The sequence below is a fragment of the Gasterosteus aculeatus genome, chromosome 1 (genome assembly GCF_964276395.1).
Source record: "Gasterosteus aculeatus chromosome 1, fGasAcu3.hap1.1, whole genome shotgun sequence".
Lineage (NCBI taxonomy): Eukaryota > Metazoa > Chordata > Actinopteri > Perciformes > Gasterosteidae > Gasterosteus > Gasterosteus aculeatus.
In genome coordinates this window covers 6313888-6336692 of record NC_135688.1, presented here as the reverse complement: position 1 = coordinate 6336692, position 22805 = coordinate 6313888, and the positions used below count along the sequence as shown (strand labels likewise).

General features: G+C 46.2%; 1 protein-coding gene across 3 annotated transcripts in view; it reads left to right on the top strand.

Moving 5' to 3' along the window:
- Positions 1-12702, top strand: part of egfem1 (EGF-like and EMI domain containing 1) — a 46274-nt gene extending 33572 nt beyond the window's left edge. Inside the window, exons 23-32 of one of the 3 annotated variants that reach the window (XM_078098369.1) lie at positions 199-327; positions 3684-3812; positions 7104-7235; positions 7436-7564; positions 7747-7875; positions 9442-9570; positions 9799-9927; positions 10053-10176; positions 10687-10820; positions 11890-12117. In XM_078098369.1, coding sequence (XP_077954495.1) covers positions 199-327; positions 3684-3812; positions 7104-7235; positions 7436-7564; positions 7747-7875; positions 9442-9570; positions 9799-9927; positions 10053-10176; positions 10687-10820; positions 11890-11969 — 1244 coding nt within the window. In that variant the 3' untranslated portion in view covers positions 11970-12117. Of the gene's footprint in view, positions 1-198; positions 328-3683; positions 3813-7103; positions 7236-7435; positions 7565-7746; positions 7876-9441; positions 9571-9798; positions 9928-10052; positions 10182-10686; positions 10821-11889 lie in introns of all 3 variants that reach the window. The other 2 variants (XM_078098368.1, XM_040190864.2) reach the window with 2 other exon arrangements.
- The last annotated feature ends 10103 nt before the right edge of the window (positions 12703-22805 follow it).

Here is a 22805-nt window from a genome sequence, read left to right as displayed (position 1 = left end):
ACATTTTACAGTGGCTTTGCACAAAATACATAGAGATTTTAGTGACGCATGGAAAGCTTTTACAGGGCTTTATTTAGAACAACGTGATGAAACACAAGATAGTTTTTCCTCTGAGACAGTTCTTTCTTTCAAAGCTGGCAACATTTGGTTGAAAGCTAAATCCGTCTTGATCTGCCTCCCCCACATGTTCGCGGTCAGAGTGCATGAATGGCAGTTATGGGCCGGCGTGTGTCCAGCAGTGCCAGTGTCACAACGGAGCCCAGTGCGACCATGTGAGCGGAGCCTGCACGTGTCCACCTGGGCACGCCGGCACTTACTGCGAAAAAAGTAAGTATTCTTTTGTTTCTGATTATTATAACTTTTCTATTTGTTTGGAGTCATTTAAATCTTTAATCAAAGAACATCAAAACATGAAATAGTTAAGGACTCTTAAGGTGAAATAGACACTTTTTATTTATCATATGAATTAAATATATAATTATATATTTATCATATGAATAACAAGATTACTATTTTTGTGCCAGAGATCCATTTGTTGAATTTCTGTTCTCCTTCCAGAAGTATAAAAAAAATAATAATAATAATTTTTTCTCAAGACTTGGGACATTCCTCCCCATCATGTGATCAGTCTTGACACACTAGAGTCACACACTAGAGGGCGCTGCAGGACAGTCTCCTGATTCGCAGTCTGAGCCAATTATCACTCAGATTCATTGAATAATTTTCCACGTTGAAGACAAAACCACACAAATTTGGGGATTTTGTGTTCCACAGGCTGCATCTTTTCAAGCGTCCTGCCAAATGAAACCTTTTGTGTAACTGATATAATTCTCATCACATTTTAAAGACAACCGTCCGACAGCGTTAACAACGTAATGGATTTTTTTTCCCCAATGATTATAGTCCCTTGACTCGAAGCGGCCTCATGTTATTACAAAGTGTGAGATTTAGTGTGCGTGTACCACCAGGCCCAGATATTCACACCACCTCTGAAGCACGCGGGGCGTCGTAAATCACGGCCCTTGTCCCACTCGAGCAGAGCCTCGCGTCCCTAGTCATAACAGTCTAATGGCCTCAGGCGGAGACGTCTCTCTGATTGGGCGTCGCGTGTGGAAACATGGCTATCGTTTTCTGAAGGCTCTTTCTCCTCAAACAGAGGTGTCCAGTTTCTCAGTCTTCTGCTTTCCCTTCAGGAAAAGTCAGGAGGAGGTCCGAGCTGTGAGAAGGACCAGATCTCCCTGAACTTCATCTGTTTCGCAGAATTAAAATGGAAATAGATGACTTTCTCTTTTTCAGCGTTTGATTCTAGGTGGGCGATATTCGTCCACACAATGGGTTTCCAGTGCGGCCCTTCGGGAACGTTGTTGCTATGACAAAATGCATACTTTCACTGAGCACGCCTGTGTTTGATGCTAAACATTTCAGTTGGCTTTCATCAGAGGAAACGAGCTATTGTGCCCACACGGGTCCTGCGGACCAGACCGCTCCTTTAATCCACGTGAAGCGGGTTCCGTTTTTCTGCTCTGCAGCTTTGATGTCGGCATCAAAGTGGTCGCAGCGAAAAGAACTCGAACATCCGCGTTATTGTCCAAGAAACGGGGTCGTTTTGTTGCTATTGCGTTGACCTCGTCCAGTGCACAGGCCCTGAATGGCACCAGGAAGTTGCATTCTATGTTCTCTCTATCTGCTGTAGTTCTGCGGTGCGCTGTTCCCCGGCTGTGTGGTCCCTGGACCTGCTTTATGGGCTGACAGCAGTGGCTCTTACACAACCAGGGATCTGGAAATAATCCGCCTGTCTTAAAGAGCTCATTTAGTCTTGAGATGGAGCCTTTCAGCAGTGTGTGTGTGTGTGTGTGTGTGTGTGTGTGTGTGTGGTGTGATGGACCAAACCCTCTGTGCTTTGTCTTAAACAAAGACTCAGAGGGAAGAGTCGTTGGTTACAAACACTTGCAGACACTGTCCTAATAGCAGATGACGGATCGCTGCTCTGTGTTTAATATGGAAACCAGTCGCCCCCTGCTGGCGTAAACAAATAACAAACCTTGCCATTCAGAGGTGTCAGTACATCCCCTGAAGAATTACTGTAGTGTGTGTGCTCCAGTAAACTTTGTCTGCTGCCTTTAAAAAGGCAGAAAAGTGTTTAACATGTTGAGGTGATTACTGTGCCTGGAATAAATACTTAATTAAAGGGGTACCTCACTCATCTGAGATGTTTTATGTTTATTTTTAATCACCGTAGGGCCCGCGTCGTCTCTTAAGTGAATGACGTTTCAGAGAACACAGGACTGAAACATTTTTCCCGCGTTAAAGAAAGACTTTGCCGTGGCGTCGTCAGCGATTGCTGTCATAGTAATAAACACAAGACGTTAATCGGTTTTACCAGCACAGAGCGAAAAAGGGCAGCCGGGGTCGAAAGGACAGCATCCTGGCCGGGCCGCCCATAACATCATCACAGCATAACCACTACAGAGGCAGGCAAAGACGTCAAGCTGTCAGCGTGGGAACACGGCAATGGCTCTGAGCAGGAGGGATGATTTTCACAATTTGAGGCCTTCGCGGCGAGAAAAAAAAAAAAAAAGGAGGAGTGGACAGCATCATTGATTTGGAGCAGGGGGAAGGAGGGTGGGATGCATCAACTGGAGGGAAACACCCACATCACCGTGGCTTTTAAAACACGTTAAGTTGCACAGTATGTCGCAGTGCCAGTTTGCGGCTTCCTTTGGTGACCACTGGTACACTGTTTTCCTTAGATAGAGGAGGTGCATGAATGAAATAATCAAAACCGCTGGCTGCTGCAATAATTGGGACCGACTCCACCCAGACCCTTACCAGATTTCCTCGTGTTTTACTGCATTAGAAAAGAGAACAGGGGAATGACTGCAACCGCTGCCAATCACTCAAACCTCAGCGCAAAAGAGCAGCGCTTCTTTAAATAAAATCCAGAGTGGAAAAAAAAACGTTTTATAGCAAAATACAGCAATTTTTCTTTGCTTGGGATGTGACCTCTTCAGTGACATCGAACGTAGGCTGTGGATAAACACAGTCCTGCTTTCGTGCTCCGGTGAAGTCATGCTTCCAGGCAATGTTAAGGTCCCGGTTGTGGAAAAGGCTCCGGCGTCCCGCGGCCTCTGGCTCGGTTCTTGTGGATGTGAGAGTTTACCAAACTTTAAAACCACTCTCCACGGCTCTGGATGAGAACGAGAAACAGCCTCTTACACGAGCATCTCCAGCGATACTGTAGGTGTGTACGTGTGCTGAGGAGGGGAGGGGGGAGGGGGATGGGGGCAGCGCAACCTGGCTTTGTTTTGGTGAAGCCTGTCGACTCAGCAGGTGCTCCAATTACCAGATCTCCGTGCCGCATCTACCCTCTGAAACAGGACCGGCTCCTTTTGAGCTGCCCGTCGGCTTTTGATGAGGCCCAGATCACACATGCCACATGTGGGACGCGCAGCTCGCTCAGGCGCTCGGCGAAAACCAACGGCCGCAGCGTGGTGCCCGCCGCCGTTTGATATCGGTATTTCCAGTGGGTGGCGAGACGGAGAGGGAAAGTGGGAGCAGAGAGCATGAGATGAGGAAGAGAAGAGAAGGAACGAAATAAAAGTGTTGGCATCCAGACCTTTTTCCGGTCCTCTTGTGTGACGCTGCCAGCTCTAACCAGTCGGATGTTTTATCTCGGCCCACAGTGTGCCCGGACAGCTTTTATGGTCTTGACTGTGGCCAGATGTGCGAGTGCAGGAACGGTGCCCGCTGCCACCACATCACAGGAGGCTGCCTGTGCACCGCCGGCTGGGCAGGACCACACTGCACTCTGGGTAATGGAAGCCACATCATTAAAACGGGGTGTGAGGGAGGCCCTCACCGAAGCCCATCACGACATCCTCTCCTTAAAACGCAACTATGATGCGTTTGTGAACAATTATCTCTACAAGGAGACATCGGCAAAGACTTTTTTAGGGATGGGGGAGATGGGAGGGGGGGGGGGGGGTGGGGGAGGGAGGGAGGGGCAACAGGGCCCTCTGGCGAACATGGTTGGATGGAGGTCTATTTTGGATAAATGCACTCAGTGTTTATAGCGATCAACATTAGAGAAGGCTCTTTAGCAGCTAACCAATCAGTGTTCTCATGCTAAAGTTTTTTTTTTAATGGATCCAATGAAATGCCCACTAAAGTTCTTAGCCTGTCATTCTGCAGACTTATTCGAGGCTTTCCTTTTGGCACGGCCCTTTTGTGGTCCTGACTCCTACCGCTGGAGTCAGCAGAAAGCCACTCGCGAGACTCAATGACGCACCTCTGTCATCAGTGCCGTTTCCTCTCCGAAATGTCGTCTCGGACGTCCGTCACGATGAAACCGTCCTCGAGCTCTTCAGTGTCACACATTCGCTGCAAATATAAGCGAGCGGCTGCCTGTTTAAAGTTCAGTTTTGTCTCCTGTTGTGTGGGTAGAATGCCCAGACGGTTATTTCGGGGAGCGGTGCAGTCACACCTGTGAGTGTCAGAGCGCAGGCACGTGTGACCACGTCAGCGGGCGATGCAGCTGTGCAGCACGTGGACTGGGGTCAGCTGCCATGCTGCGTGGGTAGCTAATCACGCAGCATGGCAAACCCGCGCGAGGGTCTTGCCGCTGTTTTCAGCTCATGCGATAGAGATTGACTATAATTTACATGACAGTTATCAATTTTACCAAACATGCTACCGTGTTTTGGCGGCGGTTTCCCTTCATTTTCATGCGTTACATAAATTATTAGACTTCTAGACAACTTGGGAAAGTCTTAAAAATTCTTATATACTTTAAGATTGATTCTATATATCCGCTGATGAAAATGTATATTCAATAAGAACACCTACTATTGTATAACTGGCATCCAAAAGCGGTCTGCAAAAGCAGTGAAGCTCTAATTTTCCGGTCAAAGGTCACATTTGTTGTCCTGATACCGTCCTTTAAAGGCACTTTTCAAACGATCACTTCAGAAGTTGAAGTCAGAGAACAGCTGGACGTGTGGAGGTGTTGCAAACTATTGTTTGATCAATGTGATTTAATAATTGCCATCACATACGTGATACATGCATCATAGATGTGCAGTGTCTTCATTCAATGAACTCTCTGTGCTGTGTTGTGTGATGCGTGCGCGTTCAGCCTGTCCACAGTCAGCTGAGGTTTCCTTTCCCTCTCCGCTAGAGTGCGAGGAAGGAACTCATGGAGAGAACTGCGCTCAGACCTGCAGCTGTGCAAATGGAGGCAGATGTGACGCAGTGGCGAGAAGATGTGTGTGTGTGTGTCCGCCCGGTTGGACGGGGGAGCTCTGTCAGTCAGCTGACTTCACATCCGCGCTGTCGCCTCACGGCTCATCGGTTATTGTCTCACTCTTTTTCTATATGTATAGAAATTTTGTTGTTATTTGTCGGTTGTCAGTTGTCACTGAGCAGTTTCCCTCATCAGCAAAACAAAAAAGATCATATTCTTCTGGAAACATTAAACTCGATGGCTCAAAGCACTTGGTGCCTTTAGCCTCGGTTAATTAAGCATTAACAGTGTTGTTCTACGAGTTTAATGCCGTGTGCTGAATGCTCCAGAGTTAGTTGTGTCTTTTGTACCCTGGAGCCTGTTCGAAAGGGTTTCTTTGGAGAGGGCCGTGTGCAGAGGTGCGCCTGTGTCCATGGTTCCGGTTGGCACCACGTGACGGGCCGCTGTGAGTGCGAGCCGGGGCCGGAGGGAGTTCAAACGGAGTCCAGGTGGCGCCTGTGACGCAAGATAGTACTGACTCGCGTGTGCCTGCATGTGTACGTCGACACACAGCCTCCCATCCGGGGTCCTACGGCGCTTCCTGCGCCCAACGGCGCCGGTGCCAGGCCCGGGGTGTCCTGTCACCACCGGACGGGGAGATGTGGGTGCCCCGCTGGACTCACGGGGGCCTGGCTGCGAGAAAAGTGAGAATGACAAGAAAATAAAACAATAAAACGCTTTGCTGCACCAGGATTTATTTTCCCGAAGCATTTTCGATTGGATGTCAATTGTAAAAAGGCAAAACTGTGGTGATTGAGCGAGCCGGGGCACACGGCTGATGTCCCTGTCGTGGGACAGCACCACTCTCATCAGGGAGTAAAGTGATCACCCCGGATCATTCTGTTAATACTGATTAAAATGTCTCTCTTTTTCTTCTGCTGGTCCTCCTGGGGAAGATTACCGTTTATTCCACTCCAGGAAATGCACTAAACCCTCACTGTCGCAGGACTTTATGCTAATGTTTAATTATGTAGACCGTATCCTTTAAGACTTCACCGCTCAAGCCTTTCTCTCCTCACACACTCCCCAGACATCTGATAAACGTTACACACCGGTTGCCAAGTAAAACAGAAGGCATTGTTTTTGTCTCCTCGGCGGCGGATAAGGGCCTTTGGAAGGCAGACACGCATAATGACAGCGGCGTAATTGCCTCTTTAGTCTGGAGTCCTTGCTTATCTGTGCCCCACGCCGCCGCCGCCGCTGCCCCGACTGAGTCAGCGAGTGCCGCGGTCTCACCCGTAAACATGGCGGGTTCACAGATTCGTCTTGTTGGCCGTGACTGATTGTCTGTGGACTCCATTCATTATTGTGATGAGTACGTACGGATGCATGGAGGAAGGCTGTGTGAAAGAATGTTGCTCCGCTCCCATTTGGTTTGGTTACCATTGAATCCCGAATGCCGCAGAAATGGCACTTTAAGCACGCTTTTATAACAAATCTGTGTCTTTTGCTTCACACAGTGTTCACTAACACACCCTTTTATAATCAAAAAACACTACTTTATGGCCGGCTATACTACACTTTATATGTTGCCATTGTAGCTCCGGAGCTAGCATAGTATAGAAAAGAGGGGGTATAAAAAACGACAATGACAATGACATAAGTACTTAGGCCTGAAATTGTTTGCTAGTTAAAATTGTGGCTCAAATTACAGGCTCAAGTCTTCTTGGGCATGATGTGACAAGCCTTGCACACCCAAAGACAACTTGCACCCGATTGTGCTAACGAACAAGGACATCTTTCTCACATCTCATATGCCCACTTCTCACTACTACTAATACTACTACTATTGTGCACAAGTGATACATTCTGATCTCCTCAGCTTGTCCTACTGGCATGTTCGGGCAAAACTGCAGCAAGCCGTGCCGATGTCCAGGGGAACGAGAGCAGTGCCATCCGGTGACGGGGAAATGCAGCTGCTTGCCTGGTTACTACGGTGCGCGCTGTGAGCTACGTGAGTACAGTATGCGGACTAATATGAGGCAAGTAAGGAGTTGGCTGGGAGAAATGTGGGAGCTGTGCAGACGTTTGGCCCAATTTGTAGATTTCCATTGAACTGTTGAAAAAGCTGTTTCTACAATATATTTGGAATCCTGCAAGTAAGACACCCAACAGAGCTTCCCTTTCGGACTCCTGACTGTGGTTTGTCTCCAGGATGTCCAGCGGGGACTTTTGGGCCAAGCTGCAAGTCCAGATGCAGCTGCATCAACGGTGGTCGCTGTGACTCCAGCACAGGGATCTGCTACTGTCTGCCCGGCTTTATCGGAGCTGACTGCAGCTCCAGTGAGTCAAGTAACCTCGCACCTCCCTGTCTGCATCCCTTTCGTGGTCGTCATTGGGGTTTAGTCTTTTAGTTTTAGTTGCTCATTTTAGTTTCCTTATTGAATTGGAGAATCCTGGCTTATAAAACGAAGATGTTTTCTGTTAATAACCTTTGCATGAATGAGACATGTTTGATTACGCAGGCTGTCCGAGTGGATACTACGGGAAAGACTGTGGTAAGCTGTGCTCCTGTGGAGACGGAGGGCAATGCCACTCAGCAGATGGGACGTGCATCTGTGCCCCCGGTAGGATGGGACAGTCCTGCCAACAAGGTAACACTATACGGATGTATTGCTTGTTTGTGCTTTTTGTCCTAGACCACAGATGAGGGCGTATAGCCATTGTTGGACTATTTAAGACATGTAGCTGCTGCCACATCCTGCAGGCTGAGATCCCCAAAGCTAATTGTGTAATATTATGAGGGACGGATTAAGTTATACGTAGTTTCTACAATTTCTTGTTAATGTTATTGTTAATATTCACTCATCTTAATAAAGCATTACGATATTCTAGAGACTAAATAAACTACGTGTTCAAATGAAAGTCATTAAATCAAGTTCTAGCATATTTAATATCAATGACTATCAATGTCTATTTGAAATGCAAAATCTATTTATGTACTACTAATCGAAAAAGCAGTGGGATTGAAAGTATTCACCCTTTTGAGGCGAGAAGAAATGACTCTAAACTGATTTACTAGAGGCATTTCGAAGATATCACAGATATGAAAGCTAGCCTTGTATCTTTTGTCCTCCTGTGGCCGACGTGCATCAGTGGGAACCACTGGCCGCGACCAAATACAGAACTGGGACGGCTAACTGGAAAGTGAGAAACCACTAAAAACGATGAAGCCTTTTTTCAACATTTCTCATACACTGTATATTTAACCAACAAATTCTCCATTTCCTCCTCGAGAGGCCTCCGATGATCACAGGCCTGTTTTCCCTGGAAACCGAGGCAGAATCTGGCTTTCTTAATCACTCCCCTTTTCAGCAATTTAGCTGGATTGCGAGCGGGGCTTTCCATTACTGCCAGCGCTAAATGTCCTCTCCTTCAGTCCCCTGCATTGTACATACCACCTCTTAAGTTCCTCTTGTTGAATGTTTACAGAGACCTAGAAGTAACTCGTTCTCCGTGTTCCGTGTCGCTGGATTTGGCGCGGGAGCAAATAAATAAACAGGAAAATCAAAGACCGCTTGCTTATTGTTTTCCCAATCTAAATTACCCAGAGAAACATGATTATACTTTTATATCAGTGCCAAATTAGACTCCTTTGCTTAAATAAACATCAATGTGCTCGGTGCAATCTTATATACGTGTGAGTGTGTGTGTGCGCGCGTGTGTGTGTGTGTGTGTTGCTGAGTTGTTGCAGAGCACGTCTCCCCTTCTGCCTCGTCTTCTGTAACTGCACAGTGTACAGTGTTTAAATAAAATAAAGTGTTTGGATTAAACATACTGTATGAAGTGTACGGCGTTTGAAGAACATATGCAAAGTTTAAAGTGACAGTACGGCGTATAAAATACAGTCAAAGCAATAAATGTATAGTGGTAAATGAATACGGTGAATAACAAAATGCATACGGTGGAGGTATTGCAGAAAATACATCAAATATCCAAAGTGTTGAATGCATTAAGTGGATAAAATGCATAGCACTGTGTCCTCACAGCAAGATGCTCCTGGATACGACTCCACCCAAAATGTGTAAAAAAATAAGTCATATACGATTCATCCTGCGGTCTTTTGAGTGAAAGAGAGCATTGTGTTGTCTGTGTGTGTGTCATGGATTGCCGACTGGCAGGTGTCGTCGTGTCCTGATATTCTCTGAATGTTCCTTTAGCGTGTCCTAGGGGGCGCTACGGGCTACAGTGCAGGAACGCGTGCAGCTGCCACAACGGCGGCCGGTGCGACCCCGGCGACGGGACCTGCCAGTGTGGACTGGGCTGGACCGGAGCCCGCTGTGACACCGGTACAACGTTACAGGCCACTTCATGGACACGAAACATCAAATAACCTCAACTGAAGCAGAACAGTGTGCAGTTCACGTAAAACACATAAAAACATACAGAAAAAACAACTGTGATCCACTTTTCATCAGCTTCAGCATCAGCTTCCTCCACTTTTTACGATACTCGCAAATAGTATTTTTGCTGAAATGAAGGTACATAACTAAGTTTGTGTGTGTCTATGTCTGTAGCCTGTTCTCACGGGAAATACGGGCTTGATTGTGCGCAAGAGTGTCAATGCCTCAACAATGGGACCTGCGACCGTTTTACTGGCACCTGCACCTGTGCGGCTGGATTCTACGGCCACGCCTGCCAACACGGTACTCAAACACGCACATGTGATATGAAAAAACACACATATTCCTTGTGAAATGAGCCTTTTCATCCATATGCTGCAACAAGGGGCCGCGACCTAAATTCCCTTCCTTGTGTGTGTCTCTCTCAGAATGCCCACCTGGATTCTTCGGAGTAAACTGTGCTCACATGTGCGACTGTGAGACGCGGCACACCTGCGACCATGTGACGGGCCGATGTGTGTGTCCACCAGGTCACTACGGACCACAATGCCAAAGACGTGAGTATGCACAGGTGACTTTCAACTAAAGTCCGTACAACTGCACTCAAACGGGTTCAACGGGCTGCCAGAAGGGCAAAATCTCATCCCTCAAGTATCTGGAACAAGTTTCGGTGTGTGTTCTGGCAGACAGGCAGACAAACAGGCAGACAGACTAGCGGGTAAGTGGGCAGGCGAGCAGCCTGGTGGTTTGATGAGAGACAGGTGTTTCTCCCGGCTGCTTAATGCTTTCCTGTTACATCCTTGTGCCTCCCGCCGGCTCGCCGGCTCTCAGCCGCGGTGCGAGCGCCTAAATGGCCACTTCAGTCCCAGCAGGGGACACGGCGAGACTGAGCATTGCAGACGTGCTGCAACCAAAGGCTCCAGAGACGCAGCCTGGCTCTTGTCTTGCGTTGCACTACAAGCACTTGTGCATTTGAGCGGATCTGTTTTCTCCACTACACGCATCAGTGTGCATTTCTATCAAGGAAGATCAAAGGGCTCTTAACTACGGCCTGCATTTGTTGTCACGGTGTGAAGCTGGCAGGTTTGGACTGAGCTGCGGACAGTCCTGTGACTGCGCCGGAGGGTCCCCATGTGAAGCCTCCACCGGGCGGTGCCTCTGTCCCCCAGGGAGGACAGGGCGGAGATGCGAAAAAGGTAGAGGTCGACTTTAATTAGCATTGAATGAGAAATAAATGTTCAGACCGAAAGTGCAGGAAAACGTCACGCAAGCGCCCCGACTGCTCTCTGCCGCGTCAGTGCTCCCACGGGGCTCGCTGCGACGGGCGGAGTGGCCGATGCCTGGCTGGGCCCCACCTGCAGGCAAGGTGAACCTGAGCTGAACCTATTAGAGAATTTCATGTTGGGGCAAGTTGATTCTGCGATCATTTGAGCGCTGGAGTAAGTCAGCCGTTGCTTGTGCGTGAACTTTTCACGTTGGACTTGAACTCCGTTTCAGTCCGTTGTCTGTGTTTTGATGTACATGTCAGGCAGAGTTTCAAAACACAAAGACTTTAATAGTCAAAATCAAAAAATCTAAATGCCAGGGGGAAAAACGTACAGACGGGAACCAGGAACACTTGGAACACGGCATGGTGGACATTCAACAATGACGCGACAAGTGACAAGAGACACACACAGCTTAAATACACTAGGGAGGTGCAGGTGATTGGACACAGGTGGAACAATCAGACAATCACAGGGGATGACAGGACAACGCAGGAAGTGAAGTTACCCAGGGACACAAGAGGCAGAAAACTACAAAATAAGACAGGAAACAAATCCAGACCGTGACAGTACACTGCCATTAAGATCAGAAACCCCTATGGTGTATATTTCAAATTGCAATAGACGATACACGAGAAATTAAGGTTAAATGCAAAAAATTGCATTTAAAAAAGTTTCCAGTTCCACACACACACGCACACACTAAAGCTGAACCAGCTTTGGTGAAATACAGTGTCCTGAAGTGCGAGAGGCTGAGCCCCATCACTCAGTATGTCACCCTGTCTCCCTCAATAGCTGCTCCCGTCTCCAGACAGTTATTTTAATCTGCACCCAGCATGGAGCCGAGCTCGAGGCTGCCTTCGTTTTACCCCCCTCCAAGCACAGCACACGGGAGACCACGTACCAGTGACTTCTCCTCCAAAACCCCACAACATTTGTTTTTCATTTCAAATAGTGCTGATGTCTACTTTCTCTTTTTTTTTTCTTTCTCCCTTTTCAGCGATGCTCCAGCAAACCCCGGGGCCGCTGAACCTTTCCGGGTCCCTAAGAAAGAGAAGAGCAGGCTGCAAAAACACATAATCCGAGCAGAGGTGCAAAGTCCTGACCGGACGCTCCAACGGGGGGACTTGAACTCCGTGAACCATGACTCAGATCATCTTGGTGAAGGTGATGGTAGCGATAGTACGGCTTGGTGAAAGCGGTGCTGCATCCCTGGGCCTGGAGCTCGGGGCTAATCATCACCCAGTGGACCTGGCGTGTCAGAGAAGGACCATAAACTGTTAACCTGCACCAGACTGTCTAAGATTTCAAGTGCAGGGTTACAAAGACTTCTTGGGAATTCAAACAAATACTTTTGTGACTATTGCTGATCATCGCTTTCCGGTTTGATGTTTAATGAGCCGTTACACTCTCTGTGAAGGTATGGATAACTTATTTACTCCTTGTGGAAAATGAAAGTCAAGACACACAAATATAGAGACTGCAGACTTAAGGTTAAAAATAGGGTCCAAAAAGAAGATAAATTATTTTGTTAAATGACATCTAACTCCTTTTCTAGAAAATTAGAATTCATCAACATGAAAAGACTATTTTGTAATTCACTTCTACTTTACAAAAGAAATGGTACTAGCTACACGTGTCTAATGTCGGCGTTAATTCCAGCATCTAGAATTTCATCTTTTCATCTTTTCATTTCACAAATGTTTACTGGTACATTTTTATCAGATCATTGGTTTGTTGGTTTACAGATCACTAAACTTTCACAGGAAAAGGGTAATTAACGTCTTTTATTTGCCCTTTAGAAATGCAAAAATGAATTGCGACCCCGATCCGTTTATTAGAATTGATGGGTTTTCTTGTTGCAATGCAGCGTGCTGGACATTGCATTTGTTGTTGGAATGCATTGAGATGCATTCCAAGTATTGTTCTTCGAATCTTTATTCCGACTTATTATTTTTCTTCTATTTCTTCCGCGCCGCCTTTCAACTCCTTCACACTTTCAGCTATTAAAACCATTCAAATATTAAATTATTCAGCTCCTTCAGGAGAGGGGTGCTATGACTTTTCAGCTTTTTAGCTCTTAAGCTTGAATTTATATAAATCTATAATCATTAATATTTTAACATGGTTTTCCAATGGAGATCGTTTTTCAAATCCTCTTAAACTTCTTCAACTTTCAGATTCTTCAGCTTCGCCAATCTTTCAGCTACAGACATCATTTCAACTTTCAAATGTTGACACAAGTCTCAACTATTTTATGAAAAAAACTGCTTCTTGATATCTATTGTACTTTTTTCATAATCACTGATTATGTTTCACTAGTTCTTCGCTCCGTTTCTGACTTTTACATGAGTGTGTATTGCGTCTGCTAGAGTGGAGAGCTCGAGGCTAGAGTGTGGGGCATCGCAGGAATCTGGTTAAAAAAATATGGAACTTCTGTCCTTGCAGCCAAAGTATACACTCTAGAGGCTTCATTTCTTCAGATTAATGAGGGTATGGTTGTGCTGATTGGATTAATGTGTTCATGGAATCCCAGAGTTTTTTAGTTTTGGCGCAAGGAGTGTTTGAGTGACACAACCTCTGCCAAAAGCCCCATAGGCTCCAATACAAATCTGCCGACATATTTCTCACAAAAATCCACAAGGTACACGTTCTGTCAACGGCCATAGGAGCCGTATTTATTACCGGACAGACATAAAAAGCACATCCACGCGTTCGGTAGAGTCTTGGGTCTCATACAAACGCCGTATTTTTTAGATAGCTGTTATAGTTTTGCGCTGGTTCTCATTTGTTTGAGGTGTGGATTCTGTGTAACTCGCTGTCCTGTGTCTGCACTTTTGCAGCCGCACAGGTGCGTCGTTGTCGTGGTTACGAGCACTCACATGCTGCAGGATCTGTCTGTGGCTCACAGCTGCTCCTTGTGACCTGATTAGTGGAGTCACATGACGCAGCTATGCTTTCTGTCAACAGACCAATATGATAAAGACACTAGCCCCCCTCCCCCCTCCACCCTGACCTCTACTTACTGTTAATCACTCTCAGTCAGTCAGTCAGTCTAATTCTCCTCCCCTCTCCCTCTCTTCCTCACCACCATTCCCTTCCTCACCCTCTCACCCTCCCTCCCTCTATCTACACCCCCCCACCCCACCCAATCCAATAGGTGCGCCGTTGCCGTGGTTACTCGTAAACACGCTGCAGTATCTCTGTGTGTGACTCACAGCTGCTCCAATGACGTGATTAGTGGAGTCACATGACGCAGCTATGCTTTCTGTCAACAGACCAATATGATAAAGACACTCGCCCCCCCTCCCCCCTCCACCCTGACCTCTTCTCACTGTTAATCACTCAGTCAGTCAGTATGTCTGTCTATTTCTCCTCCTCTCTCTCTCCCTCTATCTCTTCCTCACCACCCCTCCCTTCCTCACCCTCTCACCCTCCCTCCCTCTATCTACACCCCCCCAACCCACCCAATCCAATAATTTCAAAATAAAAGCCACATGGAGGGAATTTTTACTGTAATGTTTGTGATGAGGCCTATTAATTAAAAACTTCTTAGTTTGAATAACAAACATTCTGTCTCCCACTACGAATATTACTCGTACTTCTAGTACTACAACTGATACTTCTACTACCATACTACTAGTATTTCTACTGCTATTAATACTACAACTACTACTAATGTTATTACAAATACGACTATGGCTAATAGTATTACAGCTGTTTCTACTGCTATTGATACTAAACCTACTATTACTGCTAGTACTACTAATACCACAATTATAACTAATACTACTACTAATATTACTACAAACAATTTTAAACAAATTTAAGCTCCTGCAACTTCTGTTTTTAGAAAATCTATTGAAATTCAGCTTCCCCACTTCCTGTATTTTCAGCAGTTCTTTAAAATAATTTCAGCTATTCTTATGCCTCTATCAACAGCAATTTTTCACTATTCATTTCTGTATTTTTTTGCAATATTTCAAATTTATTTCAGCTGTTTTCATTTCTGCTTTTTCAGCAAATCTATTGAAATTCCTTTCAGCTTCTCCCATTTCTGTATTTTCAGCAATTTCAAATTCATTTCAGCTTTTCTAATATCTATAATTTCAGCAAATGTATTCAAATTCCCTTCAACTTTCTGTATTTTCAGCTATTTTAAAAAGTTCATTTCAGCTTTCAGCTTTTTGCATTCCAACGCATTTTCAGCAGGAAATGCATTTTCTAGTTAGTTGGAATGCTTTAAGCATTCCAAGTATTGTTCTTCTAATCTTTATTAGTTGGAATGCTTTAAGCATTCCAAGTATTGTTCTTCTAATCTTTATTTCAACTTATTCTTATTCTATTTCTTCCGTGCCACCTTTCAACTGCTTCCCATTTTCAGCTATTTAAACCGTTCAAATTTTAAAATATTCAGCTTATTTCTGGCTTGAGGGCTATGTATGTTCAGCTTTCTACCTCTTAAGCTTGAATTTATATAAATCAGTAATCATGAATATTTCGTCTAATGGTTTTCCTATGGAGATCGTGTTTAAATCCTCTTCAACTTCTTCAACTTTCAGATTTTTCAGCTTCGCAAATCTTTCAGCTACAGACACCATTTCAACTCTCAAATGTTCACACAAGTCTCAACTATTTTATGAAAAAAACTGCTTCTTCATATCTATTGTACTTTTTTTATAATGAATGATTATGTTTCACTAGTTCTTCGCTCCGTTTCTGACTTTTACATGAGTGTGTATTGCGTCTGCTAGAGGCGGGACCTCGCAGGCTAGAGTGTGGGGCATCGCAGGAATCTGGTTAAAAAAATATGGAACTTCTGTCCTTGCAGCCAAAGTATACACCCTAGAGGCTTCATTTCTTCAGATTAATGAGGGTATGGTTGTGCTGATTGGATTAATGTGTTCATGGAATCCCAGAGTTTTTTAGTTTTGGCGCAAGGTGTGTTTGAGTGACACAACCTCTGCCAAAAGCCCCATAGGCTCCAATACAAATCTGCCGACATATTTCTCACAAAAATCCACAAGGTACACGTTCTGTCAACGGCCATAGGAGCCGTATTTATTACCGGACAGACATAAAACGCACATCCACGCGTTCGGTAGAGTCTTGGGTCTCATACAAACGCCGTATTTTTTAGATAGCTGTTATAGTTTTGCGCTGGTTCCCATTTGTGTGAGGTGTGGATTCTGTGTAACTTGCTGCCATGTCTCTGTCTTTTGCAGCAGATCGTTAATGATCACAGGTGCGCCGTTGTCGTGGTTACGAGCACTCACACGGCTGCAAGATCTGTCTGTGGCTCACAGCTGCTTATATGACCTGATTAGTGGAGTCACATGACGCAGCTATGCTTTCTGTCAACAGACCAATATGATAAAGACACTCGCCCCCCCTCCCCCCTCCACCCTGACCTCTTCTCACTGTTTATCACTCAGTCAGTCAGTATGTCTGTCTATTTCTCCTCTCTCTCTCTCTCTCTCCCTCTATCTCTTCCTCACCACCCCTCCCTTCCTCACCCTCTCACCCTCCCTCCCTCTATCTACACCCCCCCACCCCACCCAATCCAATAATTTCAAAATAAAAGCCCCATGGAGGGAATTTTTACTGTAATGTTTGTGATGAGGCCTATTAATTAAAAACTTCTTAGTTTGAATAACAAACATTCTGTTTCCCAACCCCCCTCACCCAATTCCATCATTACAAACTAAAAGCTTCAATGATTATCTGTACCTTAACCATGAAGCGGTTTCGTTGAAATACGCATTGCTCTTTCAAATACTACTATAACCACTACGAATATTACTAGTACTTCTAGTAGAACTACAACTGATACTTCTACTACCATACTACTAGTATTTCTACTGCTATTAATACAACTACTACTAATGTTATTAAAAATACTACTATGGCTAATAGTATCAGTATTCCAGCTGTTTCTACTGCTATTGATACTAAACCGACTTCTACTGCTAGTACTAATACCCAAATTACAACTAACATTACTACAAACAATTTTAAACCTCTTTTTATTCATCTCAGCTTTTGTTATTTCTGTACTTTTTAAAATTCATTTAAGCTCCTGCAACTTCTGTTTTGCAATATTTCACATTTATTTCAGCTGTTTTCATTTCTGCTTTTTCAGCAAATCTATTGAAATTCCTTTCAGCTTCTCCCATTTCTGTATTTTCAACTATTTCAAATTAATTTCAGCTTTTCTAATATCTTTTATTTCAGCAAATGTATTCAAATTCCCTTCAACTTTCTGTATTTTCAGCTATTTTTAAATATTCAGCAAATGTATTCAAATTCCCTTCAACTTTCTGTATTTTCAGCTATTTTTAAATATTCAGTGCAGCTTTCAGCTTTTTGCATTCCAACGCATTTTCAGCAGGAAATGCTTTTTCTAGTTTTCTTTGTTTCTTACGTTTAGTCAGCGGCTGACATGGACTTTGGGAGTCTTATAAAAAAAAAATCAAATGATCTTAATACTTTTTTTCTTCAGTAAGTGTACCCATTTGTGTTGCCGCACAACGTCAGCCTTTTTTCACAGAAAGATCCGCATCACTACTGCCAGCACTCTGCCAGTGTATTGGATGTAATCTGTTTTATGCTTGTAAAAACTGTATTGTTTAAATCTCAGGTCAATGTCAGTTATCAGTCATCACTTGTAATGTGCTCGTTTTCTATCAGCGGTGCTACATGGATCCATTTGTTGTGCAAAACCAATAAACTCTATTCGTACAGTCACCTTTTCAACGGCCCTTTTGCTACTCGTGGTCGTGTTTAGACTAAAACAAAGAGAAAAAGCACCACGAACCAAATAAACGACTGCAAAAAAAACAACGGACAGCTGCCTTTAAACATCTATTCTGTAATCTGTAAGTGCTTTGAATGCAGCGTTGCATGGTATTGATCTCTGGGACCTCGTAGTGGGGTGGGAGGGTTCAGTAAGGTGTGGAGGGACAGACGGGAGGGGGTTGTGGGACCCAGCTGTCACAGAGACCTATGGCATCATGTGTGTGCAGATGTGTCAGTGTGCGGTTTTGTGCGAGGCATCTCTCATCAGCCAGCAAAGGGTCGGAGCAATAAGGCCGAGCCCGCCTTCCTGACAGTAGTCCAAAACCAGTTGCACTGTGGGTGGAAGGTTTGCGTGTCGTTGTGTGCCTGCTCCGCTCTTTGTGTGTGTGTGTGGGGGGGGGGGGGGGGGTATGGGGGGGTGTTGTCAGTGTCAGACCGAGCGTGCTCCTGAGGTATTTTTCAAGTGCGCTGGTGCATATTCTCCCCCCGTCGGCCGAGGGCGGGCTGTGGGCCGGCAGAGGCGGGCAGGTGCCTGGACCAAACCCCCCGCGCCCCACATCCAGCATCCCCGGTGTGAGTGATGGGTGGACGGGCCCCACGGCTAGCAGAATATGGCATCCCCCCCCCCCCCCCAACCCCCTCTACACTCTCCGGTGCGGCTGATAGATGGGGGGGCAGTCCGGCTCGCCCCCGTGTTGTGACAAGCAGCAGATGTTCTCCAATAACATTTATCGGCCAGGCCTTCATCTTCGGATGACACGCACCTGTTTCCAGTCAAACAGCCCCGGAGAGGCCATCCATCTACTGAGCCCTGGGTGGCCACGGCACCGCTGGATAGCCCCTCCACCGGAGAGGTGGAAAAAACATTTTTAGCTACACAAAAAATTTCATTCGAAGCCAACCGACGGACAGTATGCAGCCTGGGCGTGCAACTGACTTTGGGTCTTCCTCACAGGAAGGAATCAGAGGAAGTACATAACTTGTGACAAAACACGACATCCAAATGTGCTTCTCATCAAGAGTGTGGTTGTACTAACCCGTCTGAACGGCACGGCCGATTACAGCTGATCAGCTCGTCCCTTCTCATCGGACGCCACCACCGGGTCTGGAGTCATCTCGCTGAAGGCAGAAGTCAGACGTCCGTCATTTGCAATCGCACACCCACCTGCAGCTTCTTCCCCTCCTTCTTTCTTCCTCCACACTATTTATAAGTATGTTTGTTACTACTCTGGAACATATTTGACAAAAAGATCATCATGGATGGATATCGAGTCTGCCGAGCAGACAAACAGGGGCCCACGGTGTGTTTTGTGCTTATGGAGGGTCAGGCCTTTTGCATATCCAAGGTCACAGGTCAATGGTCTCATGCTAATGATCAATAGGACTTAGACATTTACCATTTAGAAATGTATTTTAAAAGTGCAGTTACACAAAAGGGTATTTGCTTCAGTAACAAATGTAAATGCAATGTCCTACCACAGCAGATAACTGTGCCACAAATGAACCACCAAAATGTTGAAATACATAACCTACATACGGATCTTTTAATTTAAGGAAAAGAAGCCGATTAAGACAATATTTTTGTACTTGAACAGACATTTTTTTTTATGACAAAATCATGAAGAAAGATGCTGGTTGTGCTGAAAGGAGAGGAGGGGGAGGCCTATCGTTATTTGCATGCTGGCTCATCAGGAGTGCAGGAGAGGGAGAGAGAGTGAGATGAGTGCAGGAAACTGCAGATGAAATAGCCCGTAAAAGGTAAGATCGCATCATGGGTACTTTTTCGCCGTAATTAAGCACAAGCCACTCTTTGCAAAAGAGATTCTATCACTTAACTGCCATGGCTTCAAATCCCAGAGATCATTTTGACCCCTCTGCGTTGAACCGGATCTCCCAGAAGGCCGTGGTGTTTTGAACTCCAGCTGACAAAGCTGTCGGCTCAGATAAGAGGGCGAGATGGGAAATCATTTGAGCACGTCCTGCACCATTTGCTAAGTTGTGGCCTGGAAAAATAAATGTTAAATGTCAAGGCTGCAAAAAGATACATATCAAGGAACTCTCCCACACTCTGAATGTGGTGGCGGTGAAAAGAAGGAGCTTTGGATTCACACTCGTCAGCAAATGTGTGTCCTTCAGCAGCAACGGCCATGTGCCCTGCTCTAACTAGATATCCAACTAGACATGTACACATGTAGTGATTTGTTTGACATTAAACGGGTGAAATCTTGAAGTTTAACTAGCCGTGGGCCGGTGTAAATTAGCATATTCACCACTGGGTGGCGCTCAATATAGAAAAAAAGGATGGATGCACTGAATTTACATGTGATTTAACTGAGTCCATGTGAATACATAGCTCATGATACAATAAACATAATAAAGTTAATTAGTATTACTACTATTGAGCCAAAATAAGAATCAAAATTGGTGAATTACGAGTGTGTTTGTACATACAGAACATTTTTAAACACATATCGAACATAATCGAACATTGTAAAAATTGTAAAAATTAAAACATACAATGAAACAACAATCAAGTTAAGAATAAATTAAGGTAAGTCAGTGTTATCAGAGTGCCAGGTGTACATTTAAAGAGTTGTGCATGGGTAAATGTCCGTAATGTCCTTTAAGAGCCAGAGTCAGTGGGGGTCCATCCAGCTTTTTCATAACAGTTTCAGCAGAACCAGAACCGTAATGTTCTCCGCCCGATACCTAAAAATGCAGCTGAGCGCCTCAAATGAGCTACTTACTAATCTAGTCTGTGAGCCGAGAATGAGAGCAGGCTCCGAGCGGTTCTGCCACCACGCCTGTCCTGATTAGACTATGGTCATATTAAAACCATGTGCAGCTCTGTGCTGAGTGTCCATCAATAACACTAATGACCCGTAGCCTCCAGGGAGGAAAACAAACGCAGTAATGAAACCACTATACCTTAAGCTCTGCTGCTTTCTAAGAAGGAGAAGGTCTGACTGGCCTGCAATTATCTGCTCTGCAAACACACACACACACACACATTCAAGGGAGGCCCCCGGACAGAGGAGTTGCAACCTTTATTGTAAACACAAACAAAAACCTGATGTGCCGATCTGTGGAGTCTCCCCACCCAATCACACTCCACCACTTGCGCCAACTGTTAGCCAGCACCACCCCATCCCGTCCCCTCTTAAAGGCCACGCTCCCACACCCATCCACGCGGAGAAATGTTTCCCCTGGCGTCTGAGTCAGCAAGGGTGCCAAGTCAATCAGCGTGAGAGCTGCCAGCTGTGATGGCGTCGCACTCTGGGGGTGTGATGTATGTTCCAGCGAGAGGGGGGGATAGGGGGGGGGGGGGCAGTTGTGTGCCACACAGGGTTGGCTGCGCGAGCGGGTGGCAGAGGAGAGAAAGAAGGAGGAAGGAAAAAGAGGATGGAGGCCGAACGGGAGCAGTAATGAGGCCTGATGGAATCTGAGGCCGTGCCAGCTCCCCCATTAGCTGAGTGGCTCCGAGCGCCACAGACACACACGCACACCTACACACACACACACACACACACACACACGCGCATGCACTGTAGGTGCACAGCAGGTTGGGGATCCCGCCCCTTTGACACACGCAAACACATTTAACTAAAACAGATTGCATTGGCTAATGCAAACTCTTCTGTCTAACTTCCTCCGGCCTTTAATGAACACGCACTTAGACGCCCCCCCCCCACACACACACACACACTCATCCGGGGCCGTGCCAGCCACACTTTAATGCACTCTATGCCCTTTATGAGGAGGTGTGGGTTAATGATGGCGGCAATAACTCGTCCCAACGTGTTGATTAAGTGTGAGAGGATACATGGGTGACATTGGCGTGTGCCGATCAACACTGATCAAACCGAGTGGTACGCCGCCAAACTCACCTCCTCACACAACACACACACAGTGGCATTACACACACTGCTGTCTATTCATAATATCTTGGTGTTCTTACAAGAATCAGAGCCTTTGGATTTTTGTCCGGGGGAAGGTCTTTATGTAGGTGATGTAATTACATGGGCAATTTGACGTGTAGTGGGGGGGGCGTGGCCACAGGGGCCCGGGAGTTAAAGCAAAGAGCGGTGACTAATATGCCAGGTAGGAACGTCCCTCCAGATGCTTCTGCTGAACGTGGAAATAACAAGTTCAACATATCGCGTTAAAGGGGGGATGAAAAATCAGTGCCGTGTTCAAAAGTGATGCATTTCTTTACGACTGCTGACAACTTCACGTAACCGAATAAATGAGTCCACAATATTACAGGTGGCAAAAACCACACTCTAAACAATTATCGCCGCCACTCCATTATGTCTTTGTCCTGCGCCATCGCTGGCATCGCTGCAGCTGACCTCATCAAAGCTGGACGACCCGTGCTGACCTCATCAACACCGCGCGACCCCCCGTGACCTCATCAAAGCTGGACGCCCCGTGGAGCCCTGAGGGCCGACGACAGGCCCTAAGAAAACACCCCATCCATTAGGGTGCCAAGAGCACTGTAAATGTGGGGTGTCAGCGCCAACCATCTTCACTGTCATGCCCAATTCTCCGACCCCCCCCCACCCCACCCCAAGCCACTCTCTGGACAATGGAGCCGCTGAACCTCCACCCCTCCCAGCCACAATGTCCGCCCACGTCGGCTGGCAGCGCTGACAGAGGGGAGGGTGTGGGGGGGGGGGGGGGTTGGCGGATGGGGAGGCCTGCTGGAGGATGGGACTCTTATTGAGCGTTTGAGCGATGAGCCAGGTCATCACATCCACCCAACTCATCCATCATGCCCCACAAACGGACGCAAATAAAGAAGACACATTCCTGCCTCCGCTCCCACTACCGCATTCAAGCCCTCCGCAGCCTTTTCTCCTCTGCCCTCGCTCTAGGCGAGCCGACGCTCGGAGGAAAAAAAGAAAAGAGAAGAGGACCAGAGTTCAGGCTCTGCCTCACTCCTGGAGGCCATGGGAGCGCCAGAAGAAAGCGCCAGGTGTTTTTTTTTTTTTTTGGACTCGACGCGTCTCTTGGTATAAATCTGTGCTCGGGCCAAACTCATGGGCAGCAGCAAGGACTGCACGCTTGGGTGGGGGATGTGGGGGGGTGATGGAGAGAGAATGGAGGACAAGTTAA